A 16,325-nucleotide genomic window follows, 5' to 3' on the forward strand; every position below is an offset into this window, starting at 1 on the left:
ATTATCCAATTCTGCTTGAAGAAGTGTTTGTCTACTTCAACATGTTTAGTTCTATCATGTTGCACAATATTTATCGTGGACTTTTTATCACAATACAGTCTCATAGGCTTCTTCCAATAAATCTTAAGTCTTTAAAATTATCTTTAAACTTAGTATTTCACAAATCAATAACGCCATAGCTCTAAGCTATGCTTATGCTCTTGATCTCGTCACAACATTTTGTTTCTTGCTCTTCCATGCGACTAAATTTTCTCCAAGGAAAGTGTAATATCCAGAGGTTGATCTTCTATTGTCTATAGAGCTTGCATAGTCAGCGTTTGTCTAGGCTTCAAAGATCATCTCATTGCCCTTTGTAAATAGAAGGAGTTCCTTTCAAGTATTGTAGAATGTGATAAACATATGTGGGATGAGTCTCCTTTGGATTATGCATGAACTGACTTACAACCCCTACAACATAGGTAATGTCTGCCCTAGTGTGAGGGAAGTAGACCAATTTCTCGACCAAAACTTTGATAAGATTGTCTATCCACAACTATATCATCAATTGATTTACCAAGTTTGTGATTATAATGAATAGGTGTCTCTATTGGTTTGCATCCTAATATACCTGTTTTAGCAACACACTTTTATCGGGAGATGAAAATTAACACACATACAAATATATATATATATATATATATATATATATATATATATATATGTATATGTGTGTATGTATGTATGGGATTAGTAGAGAACTTCCAAGTGAAAATAGTGAAAACATGGTATAGAGTTAACTCTCCTTGTGTAGAAAATACACATAGTGGAATATTTTTATAATGAAGAATAAGAAAAATATGGGCTAAGCCCAAATACACATTATTGTAACTAAAATAAGATATTGTAACCAACAATATCTAACAAATAGAAAGAGAGAAGATTACACTAAGATGGAGAGTAAGGAATCATTAGACCAGTAAAAAGAAAGGAAAGAGTTTGTAAAAGCAAAGCTTTAAAACCTATCAGTAAAAGGGCTGGTCACTTTACATAACAGAAATACTGATACCCTGAAATAGACCAACATTGTATCATTTGCAAATTATAAGTGTGAAAAGTAATTTCCTCAGTTCTAATATTTAGAACCTTGATTAAACCCCTTTGTATAGCTCTGGACAACATTGTCTGTCAAATTTGTTTGTTGTTCTTATTATGTAGAGTACTTGTATCTTTAAATTTATGTCTTCCTTTTCCTACTTAGAGGGCACAAATAGGAGAAATGTAGTATACCTGATTTCTTTATGATTTGTGTTGTTATGCAGTCTCTCCTTCACATTCATCTACCTCGTCTTAGTAATTCTTTAAGTTTCCTGGATGCAGAAGTTTTCGACGGAAATATATGAACTTGTACAAGATTAAGTTGGATTTTCTCCAACAAGAACAGGTGGTTTCTTTTCCTTCTTCTTTCTTTGAAAACATATTGGTGGGAACCAAATATATGTTTATAATATAACCAAACTATTTTTTTGGTATTTGGAAATATAATTTATTTTGGTTTTATTTGGTATATATATTTTTCAATCTATTGTCCTTAACAATTATGAAAAGCACGTTTTTAGTCCCTAGTGAAGAATTAAAATCATGAGTTTATTAGATGGACTAAAATGGAAATGACTTTTCAGAGTTACTGACAAAGAATTGTCATATTTTCATTTACAAGTAAATGACCTACCTTTTTAATCTCTGAAACTGTCACTCACTGTCACTTTTGCTGTTAGATTGTGAAGAAAGTCTCTGGAATTAATTCATTTAATCTAAGTCCCAAAGTTTAATCGCTTATTGTCATTTAGGTTCCAAAAATATGGTAATATTGTTACTCAAGTCACGTGTTAGACTGCTGTGATTTACATGAAAAATTTCTTTGGTTGAGGGACTATGTGATAGCACCCACCAACTTCGGAGACAAAATTGTAGAGATGCATTTAATTGCATGAAATACATTTAGGATGATGATGGTTTGACACCTCCATTTTTCTTTTACACTCATGTTACAACTTCATAAGTTATTATTTTATTTAGGTTTATATTATTATTTTACTATAATATTTTATTATAAAAGTTAGTTGTCAAATGAATGTAGATAAAAAAGATTGGTGTCCAAAAATATTTTTCCATACATTTAATTTGCGTACAATACATTTAGTGTTTGAGTGTGCTTTGAGAGTATGTAAGTAGTGTCTTAATTCACAATGTAGGATAAATCATGATTCATGGAAACACTTTTTTCCTTATCTGAATAATTCAGCATCATGACACATGGGTTTCACCCTAAGTCTTGTGTTAACATTTTCTTTTTAAATGGTATTAGTGCTTGATGCAGACTAACTTATTTAGTGGTAGGTCCTTTATTTTTAAACCATGCTTCAACTTTGGTCTCTTGTTCATGATGCTATGCAGTCATTGCAGCAGCTTGAGACACTTTTTGATCTTCATCTTTGGTTGTTTCTGGCCACAATGAACTTTCATTTGTCAAAATTTCAGGCTCACAACACCTCTGACTAATGAACCTTGTCTAGACCAGCTCTCATTTCAAATCTTTAGAGACAGGCCGAAAAAAGCATAAATATGGAAAGAAACCCTCCCCTTACGAGTACAAAACCCATCCTAGATCCATTAAAAGGGCCACCTACCTATTACCCTGGCAAAAGCCAAATAGGCTTGGACATTGGGGGTGTATTAGGAAAAAGACCATGTCATTGACTAGGGAAAGAATCTGAAAAGATTATATATGTGAGGGACAACTTTTTCCAAACAAGCCATTTTTGTTGAGTTGAGTTAGTCCCAAATCATAATTCTAACATACTTTTGGTTACAAGTTCTACTCACTTATCCCCATGGTCTGTAAGAACTCCATTTATCCTGGCACGTGCAACCAATTCATAACCTGTATCAAAGACTTCATATTTGTTATCACTTGCATTGATGGGCTTCTTTGCTCTCTATCTCAACAGGTTGGATATTTTATTTAGCTGTCCATCTTTATAGCAACCAATATCTTTGTTTTACAAGTAACTGAAAAAGCTGTAGTCAGCTGTCACCTGGCAGCTGGCAAGTCTAAACCTAATAATAAGTAGCCAAATATATTTTTCACATTCCTATACTAAAACAGAAAAAAAATTGTTCGTGTTGGGACGGCAGCTGATTGTTTAGGTATAGTTTCTAAAATGAAAAATTGGCACAGCGATAAAGACTGAATGACTGATTAAACCTTGTTTATTTAAATTATTTGTTGGATGTGTTTTAATGAAATCTTTTGGATTGGGTGGTCCTTTAATAAATTACAGATAAACAACCTTGGTAAAAATGACTTGTATTAATTGCAAATGCTAATGGAATGATGTAATTTTGATAATTAGGATAAGTTTGATATTTGCCTTATAGTTTTTCTCTAATAATTCAGCTCTGCTGTGTAGTTTAGCCACATACGGTTCTCATTACATTTCTCATTTTCTCTTTTGAACTTATGTTTTAGATTAGGAGCTTTGTAGTGTTTCCTGTTAATGATGATTAGATTTGTGTTTATTAGCTAGTTGATGATGACGTTCTTCAAGATTTGGAGCAAATGGAAAAGGAATCAGATTTAGATGACATACTGAATTATCGATCTGCTGCAGAATCTGAGATGCAGGTGAACTCCAAGTTATTTAATGAAAACTCAGCGTTCATTTGGTGGTGTTATTTTCCTTATTTGACTTGCATATTTTATTCAACTTTGAAATCTGAGGAGTGTTTGTTCTTGGGATGTTCTCTATTTCACAAGGGTTAAGTGTCTATCACCAAGTGGCAGAGTAGATGTTCTGTTTAATGAACATGGTTTTCCTTGTGTAGATTCTTTTCCAAATGCTTCCAATTCTGTTAAAGATCTTAATTTGTATTTCAGCATAGCTCTCACTCTTACACCACCTCAAAATTCTCCAGCTCCTTCACAACAACTTCTGTTGCGCTTGAGTCTTTTAATATGCTATCTATCACCTCTAACTCATCGTCTTCTGAGTCTGTTTCTGTTCCTAATACAACTACAATAGTTAAAACTCATCTTATGCAGACTACACCTATATCTGGTATTCTACAATCTAGAATTCATCCCTCATTGTTTCTCTCTCATTCTGTACCTAAAAATTTTAAGCAAGCACTTGAGGTTGCTAATTGGTTGGCTTGATGCAGCAGGAGTACAGTGCAGTCATGCAGCAAAATACATAGGACTTAGTATCTCTACCTCTTCGTAGACAAGTTGTTTTGGCTTTAAGTAGGTTTTAGAGTCAGGGAAAATGAAGATGACTCTATAAATAAATATAAATTAAGATTGGTGGTAGGGGATTACTTGAAAAGGAGAATGATTTTTATTCTTATCATTCATGTCTTTTACATTTTCTTTACACTTATTTGTAACAATCTAATCTTCCAAAAGAGGAAATAAGAAAAAAAAATATGCTGAAAAATAAACTAGAAGATTCTACAAATATTTTCTTTAACTAGGAAGGTTTTATTCTAATTACAACACTCTCTCTCAAGTTGGTAAATGAATATCAATCATTCCCAACTTGCCTACAAAATCTTGAAATCTACCCTGAGGGAGCCCTTTTGTAAAAATATTTGTTATTTGAAGTTTTGTAAGAACATGAGTTGTAATCACAAATCCTCAGTCTAAATTATCTTTGATGAAATGTCTGTCAATCTTAGTGGGTTTGGTCCTGTCATGTTGTACTGGATTATTGGCAATTCTCATGGCAAACTTATTGTCACAGTATAGTTTCACAGGGTTGTCCACCTTGACTTTAAGGTCATCTAAAATGATTTTTATCCAGAGTCCTTCACACATTCCTTGAGCAAGAGCTCGAAATTTAGCTTCTGCACTAGAACAAAATACTCTATCTTGCTTTTTGCTCCTCTACGTTACCATACTATCTCCAAAAAACACACAATACCTAGGAATAGGTTTTTTGTGACCTGAATAGTCAGCATCAGTAGTATATATTTTCATAGTCAATGTGTCTTTCCTTTTGAATAATAACCCCTTTCATAGATTTGACTTCAAGTACTGGAGAGTTTTGTCAACTGCTTGCATGTGTCTCTCTCTTGGATCATGTATAAATTGGCTCACTACACTAACTGCATAAGCAATGTGATAGGGTTTTAAAAGTATATGAAAGGAGGAAAAGAAATTAATTAGGAGGTTGTAGGCTGTTGGCCGGTTAGGAGGCTTAGAAAGTTTGTTGGATAGTTAGAGGTTGGTTAGCAAGATGAGGTGGCTTTATAAGAGGGCAGGGGTGTCTGGTGACGGACATGTTTTTGTTGCTTGATTGTATAGATAGGACCATTGTGTCCTATGTGAAGGGAGAGTGTACCCTTGATAGTGTTTGACATTGTACTCTGTATTCTTTGGTCTCAAGGTTAATAAACAAAATCTTTTCCAGTATTTTGGGTGCGTGTGAGTGTGTTTTAGTGTGGTTGATTTCTTGCTTAAAGAAATCTATCACAATGTTTGGTTTTGCGTGTGATAGATAAATAAATTTTCCTATAAATCTGTGATATTGGGTCTTCTCTACCGTAACACTTTCTTCATTTCCAATTTTGTGATTCTATTCTATAGGAACTGTTAAGGTTCTACATCCCAACTTTCCTATTTCTTTGAGGAAATCAAGTACATTCCTTTGGGAGAGGAAAATTTCATTCTTGGAATAAGCAAACTCTATTCCAAGAAAATATTAGCTCTTTATCTATCATATTCTTGTTCTTGATCAATGGGGAGATGTGCTGACCAGGCCTTAGGGGGAGAGGGAGGGAGGGAGGTTGTGTTAGAGTAAATACTGTGAGGTTGAATAATTAGTAATTGTTACATCTGTTAGCTTTTATACATGTCAGCTACTACTAAAATTAGCTTTTATTGTAAGCGGTTGCCTATGTTAATCTTCTAAGCTTCTTATTTTGTCAGAGTGAAAATCACAAATAGTGCAGTTTGTTAACTAAGTTTTCTACCATTCACTTTCTTTAAGACATTTTGTGATGTGTGATTTGTTTTCAAATGTTCTCCTTTTTATGTTTACAGGAATTTCTCTCAAGGTGTTCAACTCCTAACAATGGCAAGATTAGCACTGATATTCCCACAGAGAAGTCTTGCAATGATGAACACACTGTTAAATCTCAGGGATGGTTAAACTGGCTTTCTCGTGGTATGCTTGGGGCCGGAGGAACTGATGATTCAAGTCAATTTTCTGGAGTTGTGTCATTTGATGTTAAGGTACATGCATCCTTCAATGCGCTTGCTGTTGTTTGGCCGAAAACTTGTAGAAATAAATACTACAAAAATATGATAGGGACTTGAGTACTATTGGGTACCTAATTTTACTTCTTCTTGTATAAGATGCTTGGTAGAATATTGAAGTGTTTGGTCACCCCCCTTATGCTATTAATATTGGTTGACACTAACTGATTAAAATAAATATCTCAAATAATCAATCATAATTCTTAACAATGAGAAGCTGGGTGTATTTGTTGGCGAGATAATTGTTTTTCTTTGCTATTCTGTTAGGTCAGGGCATTTCTATATCCAAATGAATTGTAAACATCAGAATCACATATTGCATTGTGTAATTTTCTGTTTTCTGTATTTTTGCAGGATATGTCTGAAGCAACTGAATTTCATCCTCTTGTATCGTCCAGTTTTGATTCTGCTGCAAAGCATGAATTATGCATTTTTTCAATGATGTTTGAGATTGATCAGATTTCTGCTACGTTTTGTAGCAAGTATGGCGCTGTATCCTTTGTTCAAAAGCATTTTGAGATACTTTTTTCATCTAAATCCTAGGGGAATGATTTCTATTATCACATGATTCATGTTAGAGTAATGCTTTGTTCAGTTCTGTAGCCAGTCATACCGTTTATGCTGTTTAATGTAATGTTTCTTTCCCAGCTGTTAGGCCTTTAGTTGGAACACAGTCCGGAGTATGAGTGAGATCATTTACTATATTTAAAGTAACCTATTAGGAGTTCATTCTATTTAAATTTTTAAACAGTGAAATCCGTGTTTTATTTGTCTTTAACCCTACTGTTGAAATAAAGAAAGAGAAATTCATTTTCCCTCACTTTCTCCTTGATTTTTATCAATTCAGGTCTTTGTGATTTATATATATATATATATATATATATATATATATATATATATATATATAAAATTATAACATAATCTCAATTTTAGAATGCTACTCATTTTTTCATTTGCTAAACTTTGTCTCTGATATGATTTTTATGTGTGATATGAAATAGAACATGTAGCCATGTCCTTGGACTCTTAAGTTGTCAACTAATTATGTTTATTTTCCCAATCTTTTTTTCATTTTCTAAGGCGGCATGGTAAAGGAATTGCAGAAATAATTGTTGAAGGTGGAACTGTGAAGTCTAAGATCTACAAAGATCGTGGAATTGTTATATCCAAATTCAAATCTGTCAAAATGGTTGATCTAAGCAACAAGAAAGTCGTTGTACATATTGCAGGGGTATCATTCCAACTTCCTTCTGGATACATGGTTCTTTATATTTCCCATTTTTTCTATAGCCACCCAACCTGTAAGCTTTCTATTTGTTTAACAGATATTTTTGGCTGTTGGCTCTTTTACTGCTCAACAGTCATTGCCAGAGAGTAGTGTTACTTTTATGGGCATTGGATAGATTTTTCTCCAGTTTGATATAAACCTTGCCGTGACAATTTTCCTTTTGATGTTTTATTCCAAATTTTACTCACTGGATTCCGAAAATTATTTCATTTCATCTTTCACAATGTAAATAAGATAGAACAAAATGCTAGGAACTTTAACCTGATAGTTATTCGACTTCTCCTATTTCAATTTCTATTACCGACGATGGTTATATACTTTGATTTGCAGCCTGTTGCTGAAAACCATTTACTGGACAATTTGGATGATTGCTGCAGCTTTCGAGTAAAATTTTCATCCCATACAGATATGGACATGTCAGTGAAGGTATCCAACATTGTTGTAAGTGGCGAGCATTGGTATGCTCGTGTAGGTATGCATATTCAAAGCTGAAATGTCCTGCTATATCATATTTTCTTTTCCAATTTTGTGTTAACAGGGAATACTCGAACAACTGGAAGTTACAGTTGATGCAAACATTTTATCAAACTTGTTGGAGTTTTATGACGTCTTTACGTCCATCAAATTTCATAATGAAAGGGTATTAAATATTTTTACCGGTGTCCTGCTTTTATTATTATTGTCCTCATTATTAATTTTGTATACAACATGCTTTTAAACCCTATTCCCATTACGTGTCTTTTTAAAAGTGGGGACATTCTTTGCTAATGTCCAGTGTGTACTAGTCCTTGCTGAATATTTTCATGAATTAAGTGGCAACTGACTTGTGCGTGTTAAGTTGTTAATGAGAAAGGTTTTGAGAATTTTAGAGTTGAAACTGTCTGATTTTCTTGAACAAACAACACTAAGCAGTCTGGATATTTCCGTACGCTAAAAGTCCTTACAACTTGCTAACATGACAATTAAGGATGATGCTAATTCCTAAGTGCTTGAATAAGACTATTTGGGTCGATCAACTAGAAAATTAATTATGGGACTGCTTCGTAAGGGTTTGGATAAGTTTCTTTATTAGCGCTTTTAAAAAAGAAAAATAAGAATGAACTTCTCCATTAGCTAAAATTAACTTATGTATAAGCTACATTGTAGAAACTCTCATATAATTTTCAAAGTATTATTTCAACTTGTGTATAAGCTAAATTTAGTTTATGGAGAAATTATTTTATTTTCACTCCTAGAAGTATTTATTGATAAACTTATCCAACCATGTTTTATATCCAATACTATTTTGGAGCATACATGAAAAATGTACTGGGCTTTGAATAAGTATACTGAATTGAGGGTCCTTGAGAAGCTTTGAGAGGACATTTGCTAGTTTATCATTTAAACTAAAAGAGTTGGTGACGACTCTCTTAGAAAGGACTTTCTCTAGACGTAATGATGATTGATAGGCACCCAAGCACATTGGAACCCGCTCTCAAAAGCTAGCTATTAAGGAGGGAGAACCAAACACTTAAATACTCTACCAAACATCCTATAGTACTTGATGTGGGACTTAGCTACCCCATAATACCCAAGTTCCTAAGTTAGCACGGCTCCTTAGAGCCAACCTCTTGGCGGATTTCATTGAACAAGACTTCACATGGTGACATTTCTTTCAACCTTTCTCTAGTCAGAACCTTCCAATAGTCAGAACCCTCTGTAGGTAGTCCTCTCCAAGGTACTCACAACTAGTTCCAATATGAATTGATAATCACCCAACCATTTGGGGAACCCAGCCTCAAACTCGCAAGGCTGGATATTGCATTCATTGTAAGTTTGGTTGGCCAATTTATAATGTACTGTCCAAGAGAAGTTCATTTAGAAGGCAGTTGTATAATTTTGCAATACCTTGACTGGGTACCAAGAAGAGCAATTTTATATAAAAGAAATGAGAATACTTTATATAAAAGAAATGTGAATACAACTCATGAAGCTTATTTATGGTGACTATGTGGTGTTAGTAAAATTCTTTAGCAAAATTAATGAAACTTTTATTGCAAGCTGTTCAATATAATAAAAACTATGTATGGATTTAATCTTCCTTATGTTGAATATATATATAGGATATTCTATTTATAATAAAAGAAATATGGACTAAGTCCAAAATACAAATAAGGAATAATAACAAACAAATTAAAGATAAAAGATAAAGATAAGATATCTGTTTAAAATATCTAATAATCTAATATATCTAACACAAACAAACGGTGTTAAAACCCTGAACTTTTCTTGTTAGCCATAGACACTTGTATCAATTTGAGCCCTTTAGATATTTACTTTTCAAACTTCCGTTTGATTTCTGTTTATAGGTCATTTAAACTCAAGCAAGCTTTCCTTAAGTTCTTTATCTCATTCATTCTTGGCCATGTTAGATACCGAGTACTATAGATTCACTCACAAGATGTTGAATTAGCCGAAGGCATGTGAAATAATTTAGTGAGGTTTTAGAATTTGGTTTAAGAACTATCTCAGCTTGACAAACCTTTTAGGTTGTCTACCCTTCAAAGTTGGTGTCTTACCACTGCACGGTGTGATGCTTCTCTCAACCTTAGCTTGTTCATGCTTATTGCTCTGGCATTATAAGCTCTAATTATGCTTTCTCTTGAATCAATGCGGGCTCTCAACCTTTTAGACTTGTGGTCTCAGCAACTGCACAATATGATGCCACACTGAACATTTCTGGTAGCCCCCTTCCTAGATAGCCCTTTTTGAGACATTGTCTACCAACACTTATAGGCTTCGAGTATGGCAGTGCAGGTGGCCCAACTATATATAAAGGACACATTTTGATATCATAGAATTTTAAGTTTGGCTGTGTCTAATTCAATCTCATAAAATTAGTTTGTAAGATAATGATTGCTCTAGTTTTATGAGCACTTCTTAAACCTTATCTTCAGTTAATGTAGGATAAGAACAAACTCTCATACACAGTACAATGAAGGTGCTGCAGTTAAGGTTGGCCTGCATTGACCAAAACTAACCAGCTCTCCAGCATGAGACTAACTTTGAATATGTGATGCAGTACACTACCACTTATATAATAGATTTTTAATTTTTAATATTCATTATAAATAATCTTGCTTTATCCACTAGTTTGGATCAAACACATTGTCCAAATGACAATATTGGGCTGTATGTGGTAGTCGGAGCAACATGGAGGGTTGTAGTTTATCGAATCAGTCTTTATGTTTTCTCTATCTCATTGAGTTGAAAATATGAAAATGTTATTGATGATTAATCTGTGTAGGGTTCGTCCTTTTTGTAGAGGATAATTACATTAGGTGAAAGTAGGAAACCAAATTCTAAAGAGGAAAGAAAATATTACAACAATGAATTATCTAAAAATTTGCTAAAGAAAAACTGTAACAGAGTATTCATACAGAAAATTTCATAATTACCAACTATATTGGGAAACAATCAATTTCACAATCAAAATTATTAACTGAAATATTTCAGAGGATCTAGTTTCTCTTTTGTCACCCAGTCGACATATTGTAGTTCCAGTTGAGGATGATATAATTTTTTGTTTGTATTTTGGTCATAAATCTGTGTTTCTGTCAAAATGCAGGTATTATTGTCACTGAATGGGATTGAAAATGACCATACTCGACTCTTGTCCAAAGCAGAGTAAGCTGTGGTGTCATTACTCAAAATCTTTTATGTGAAATCTCTCTCAAACAATGATGGTAACTTCTGGGTTTCTTTCCATCTGCAGATATATTTCTGTAAACAATAAAAAAGTTGTGTGGGATGTTACTATTCTTGATGTTTCTGTTAATTTTCCTTGGAGAAATACAGCATCAGAGTATAGCAACTTGGTAACTTCTCTATATTACCAAACTAAATATATTGTGTCCAATATTGTTTGATGAGATCAGTGGACTAATTAGTTTAACTGTGATATAAAAAGGTATGCAGTCTTTTCTTGCACTGTGAGTAGTAGTGGCAATTGAATCCATATATTCACTAGCCTTCAAACCAACATAAATCCAACAAATCTGCTCAATCATAATCATATAATTTAATAGATTTGACTTTTTGTGGCTATGGTAAGCAAATGTGTGCTCTTCAACTTTGAGGCACTTTTCTTGGTTTGGTATTACATTTGATCATAACGGAGTGATTCAGTGTATTTTTGTTGTTTATGCTGTCAGGTAATGTATTCTGTTGGAATGAAAGGATTTCACTGATATTACTTAAATATCTGATTCCTGTTTCTATTTATCACATATTAGTTTTAGAGGATAAAGGGTATCCTTCATATCCTTAGCAATCTGAGAATTGCAAAAAATCTTATTTGATCTGTAGTTCAGTATTAATGCCTGCTGTTAGCTATTGAAGGGATCATTTATGATAAGAGCGTATATTCAAACAAAGATTTGTAATGAGTTTTAACAATTTCAACTGTAGGATGTTTGAGCAAATGCACTCTGCAGAGAATAAATATTGACTGTCTAATAGACCATTCTTCTTTATTTAATGGCAATTAACAATATTTGTATTCTTTTTCTCCATAGTACCTTACAATATTTTTTCCAGAAAAAAACTGTTTTTTTATATTATTCATAGAGGAGCAATTATTCTTAAACACATAATACACTGACATAAGAACTTAAAATCCTAATTTATGATGGATATAATCTATTCCTAGAATTCAGGATCAATGGTCTTGTACAATAAATATAAATATACTGTTAGTCTATTAATTCTCCTAATTATGAAATGTAATTAAATCTTCTAAAAGGATTCTAACACTCCCCTTCAAGTTGGTGAGTGGATCTCATTAATTGGCCAATGATAGACTAAAATGTAGCACTGGTTAGCCCTTTTGTCAATGCATCTACAAGTTGATTTCTAGACGATACAAATGGCGTACATATTGTTCCATTGTTCAATTTCTCCTTTGTGAAGTGTTTGTCTACTTCAACATGCTTAATTCTATCATGTTGCACAAGATAATGCGCAATATATATTGTTGGCTTGTTATCACAATACAATCTCATAGGCTTCTTCCAATGAATCTTCAGGTCTTTTAAAATTGTCTTTAGCTATAGTATTACACAAATCCCTGTGGCTATCGCTCCAAGCTTTGACTCTACACTTGATCTTGCTACAATATTGTTTTTTGCTCCTCCAAGTGACTAAATATCCTCCAAGAAAAGTGCATTATCGAGAGGTAGGTCTTCTATCGTCTATGGAACCTACATACTACATAGTCAACATTTGTGTAGGCTTCTAAGATCATTTCATTCCCCTTTGTGAAAAGAATTTCTTTTCTAGGAGTTCTTTTTAAGTATCGTAGAATGCGATAAACAACTCTGAGATGATTCTCTTTTGGATTATGCATTAACTGACTTGCATCCCCTAGAACATAGGTAATATTGGGCCTAGTGCCAGACCACTAGATCAATTTCTCGACCAACCTTGATTAGATTTTCTACCCACAACTATGTCTTCAATTGATTCACTAAGTTTGTGATTTTGTTGAATAGTTGTCTCCACTAGGTTGCATCCTAATTTACCAGTTTCAGCCAATAAATCCAGCACATATTTTTGTTGGAAGTTGAAAATGCCATGATGGGAATGAGCCACTTTAAATGCCCAAAGAATATTTTGATCTGGCTAACTTCTTAATTTCAAATTCTGTTGTCAAACATTTTTGTAAGGCTTCCATTCCTTCATGATCATTCCTATTACAACTATATCATCTACGTAAACATAATGCTTGACGTACATGATAATTTGTTGTCCTGAAGTCTGAGAAGATTTGGTGAGTAATTGAATGAGACTGTTATTTGGGGCAATTTTATGAGGAGAGAGGCTTGAGTTATATTTACCCAATTTTTTGTTTTGCCACCCCACTTTGTTGTGGGGTGTTCATGCAAGCTGTTCACGCAAGAAGGTTAATGAATTGTCTCTTGTTCATTGAATAAGGAGGACAATGTTTGGGTGAGAAAAATCTTTTGGCATTATCTCAACAAACTTTTTTAATGGTTGTCTCAAACTAATTTTTAATCATTTGGATGAAGGTTTTGAAAACTGGGCTCACTTTGGTTTTTTGTTTCAAAGAGAAATACCCATGAAACTCAAATGCAATTATCAATAACAAACCAATAAGCCCCAAATAGAGTAGGAATATTGGAGGGTCCCATGCATCACTATGTATTAATGCATAGGGAATAGTCATTGTATTATTACTAGGAGGAAAATTCGTGCTCTGCTAATTCACAAGTATCACAATGAAATAAAATGAGATTCTGGTTTGTGATAATATCTCATTTTCTAACAACTGTAATGAAAGTACTATCTGCAAAAGGAATTTAAGGCATTTGTTGCACAAGAGTAAGGAATATTATCTGCAAATGCTAAGGGGCAATTACCTGAGTAATCAGGTTTTGTTGATGTGGCTTTATAATTTCTTCTGTGCCGATATATGGTGGGTTGAGTTTTCTGAGTATCAGAAATCTGTAATTAAATCTCCTAATTATGCAATTAAAACTGTACAAGGAAATATTAACTACAGCATAAGTCAAGGGATTCTGACAGTTTTAAAGTTAGTAATTTTTGAATTACACTTTGTTTCATAATTATTTTTTCTTTTTATGCTTCTTATTGATGATGTTTTAGCACAGGTAATGAAGTCAAAATCTATATGTTTTAAGTCCACAAATGACCTTGTGTCTTGTTCTTCAAAAGTTGAGGAGCAACCCTATTCTGTGAAGAACTTTTTAACTTCATTATCTACATCTGGGATTTGTATGGGCATCCAACTTCAAGATCTATATCAATTTTTTGATGTTACATTCAATGATTTTATGGTAAGGCTCTTAGTCCGCATGTAGTTCTTGTGCATATTTTTACATTTGTTATCCTTTCTTTTTTAGTGTGGTAACTATTGAATTGCTTCTAATTACTTCAGATCACCATGATAAACTCTGACGAGTCAAAAAGAATTTCTATTCTTGAGAAATTTAATGTTTCGTTCTTCCTGGCATTTTGCATGATCCCAGAAGAGACCATTTTGAAACAATTAGAGGTGATTACCTTTTCAGATATGAAGTATTAGAATTGTATTTAGTTGTTCAGACTTGTATTTTGTTCTTTTCCTTTCTGTTATGTGATGTTCAGTTTACACTTATTTTCTTTTCCGTTTTTTATATAGTTTATAGTTTTCTGTAAGTTGTGGCAGTTCATTTATTTTTTGTAACTGTCCTTAACTGCTCTGTTTTACTGTAGATCAGAGTGTATGTAATATAGACTCATGTATTTTTCGTTTTTCTGTAATGATTTTGACTTAATTAATGAAACACTTTCCTTAAGTTCACATTTCTGATTTTATCAAATTCTATTATGAAGTAAATTAACTCGAACAGGCACTTAATACAAACTTTTCTCCCATGCAGTAATTTTCTGTTCTTTCTTAGTCTTCCGTTCTCCTAATCTCTTGATTTCGTATACTTCTTAATTTCAGGTTTATGTATCTATTGAATCTGTTAAAGCACACTTCTCTCCTTCAATATATGGTTCTTTCATGGAATTGATGAACCATATGAGCACATTACATTTAATGGGTGAATTTGGAGTCTTAAACTCCTCGCATCCTCCCAATACTGTGTTAGTTGAGCCAACAGATTCTACTTTTGGCATATCTATTGTTTCAAAAGTTGATTTGGTTGATCTGGAAGTTGACCTTGAATATGATGGAGATAGCCACTCAGAGATCATGGTTTCCTTACAGAAAATGGTCTTACGGTACGTTCAACATATGCATTCGGTTATCTTTCATGGGGACTGTAGCTTTGACTTCAACTTGCAATTTGAAAAATTACTTGTCATTTTCTGCATAATTTTATATTAAATTGTGACTATTGACAGTTTTACTTTGTTATTTAATACATTTTGTATGGCGGGGCTGTTCTTGTATGTCATTATTGTGTTTGTTTTATTTGAAAGGCTGTTAGGAACCCAAAATTGAAAAGAGAAAGAAGAGTAATATTCTTTATTGTATAGACTGAAAAGAACACAAAATAGAACACTCTCTCCTCCTAGGGTTTCCCCTTCACAAAGACCTAAAGCTCAATCTACAAGATTATTCCCAAAAGTGCCCTGCATACTAGGACCCCCCAACTATATAAAGAAAACCTTACTCACCCTAACAACTTAACTAACAACTACTTCTTAATCTGTTTCCTCCTATCATACACATTATATCCTATCATTACACGCTGCTGTAAAACAACCTTGTCCTCAAGGTTGGAACAGTGAAGCTTGATCCCATGGTAGTGTGATATTGTCTTATCATCGGAAGGGAACCCATTGGCTATTGTTTGCAATTTCAACTCTGGAGGCTTGGGTGGCGGTTGATATGAGAGTGGTTTTTGTATACCAAATTTTGAACCCAGTAATTTGGAATCCCAGAATCCCAAAATTCCAATGTCATTGTGTTGGAAGTCCCACATCGACTAGAGATAAGGCCAATTCATAGTTTATAAGTGGGTGCAAACCTCACCCTACAACCCGGTTTTGTGGGGTTGAGTTAGGTTTAAAGTCCACTTCTAACAGTCATTGATGTTCCGATCATTATCACATCTAAGTTCAATTATGAATTCTTATTCCTATTACACAAATTTGATTTTGGGAAAAATTGTTGCTTGGCTGCATATCCACCTTCAACTCTCTTTAATTTTGCATCCCCTTCCT

The 16,325-nt window shown here is 33.4% G+C and overlaps 1 protein-coding gene across 3 annotated transcripts in view; it reads left to right on the top strand.

Moving 5' to 3' along the window:
• LOC124842130 (vacuolar protein sorting-associated protein, putative (DUF1162)) overlaps positions 1-16,325 on the top strand; it is a 58,003-nt gene that overhangs the window by 14,176 nt on the left and 27,502 nt on the right. For 2 of the 3 annotated variants that reach the window (XM_088103677.1, XM_088103679.1), the window contains 12 exons: positions 1,357-1,420; positions 3,563-3,664; positions 6,083-6,274; positions 6,653-6,780; positions 7,379-7,529; positions 7,917-8,012; positions 8,125-8,226; positions 11,194-11,252; positions 11,341-11,443; positions 14,258-14,443; positions 14,545-14,661; positions 15,097-15,377. In XM_088103677.1, the coding sequence (XP_087959803.1) occupies positions 1,357-1,420; positions 3,563-3,664; positions 6,083-6,274; positions 6,653-6,780; positions 7,379-7,529; positions 7,917-8,012; positions 8,125-8,226; positions 11,194-11,252; positions 11,341-11,443; positions 14,258-14,443; positions 14,545-14,661; positions 15,097-15,377 (1,581 nt within the window). Of the gene's footprint in view, positions 1-1,298; positions 1,421-3,562; positions 3,665-6,082; positions 6,275-6,652; positions 6,781-7,378; positions 7,530-7,916; positions 8,013-8,124; positions 8,227-11,193; positions 11,253-11,340; positions 11,444-14,257; positions 14,444-14,544; positions 14,662-15,096; positions 15,378-16,325 lie in introns of all 3 variants that reach the window. The other variant, XM_088103680.1, reaches the window with a different exon arrangement.

This window comes from Vigna umbellata, chromosome 1, assembly GCF_029865625.1.
Source record: "Vigna umbellata cultivar VRB3 chromosome 1, Vumbellata_1.0, whole genome shotgun sequence".
NCBI lineage: Eukaryota > Viridiplantae > Streptophyta > Magnoliopsida > Fabales > Fabaceae > Vigna > Vigna umbellata.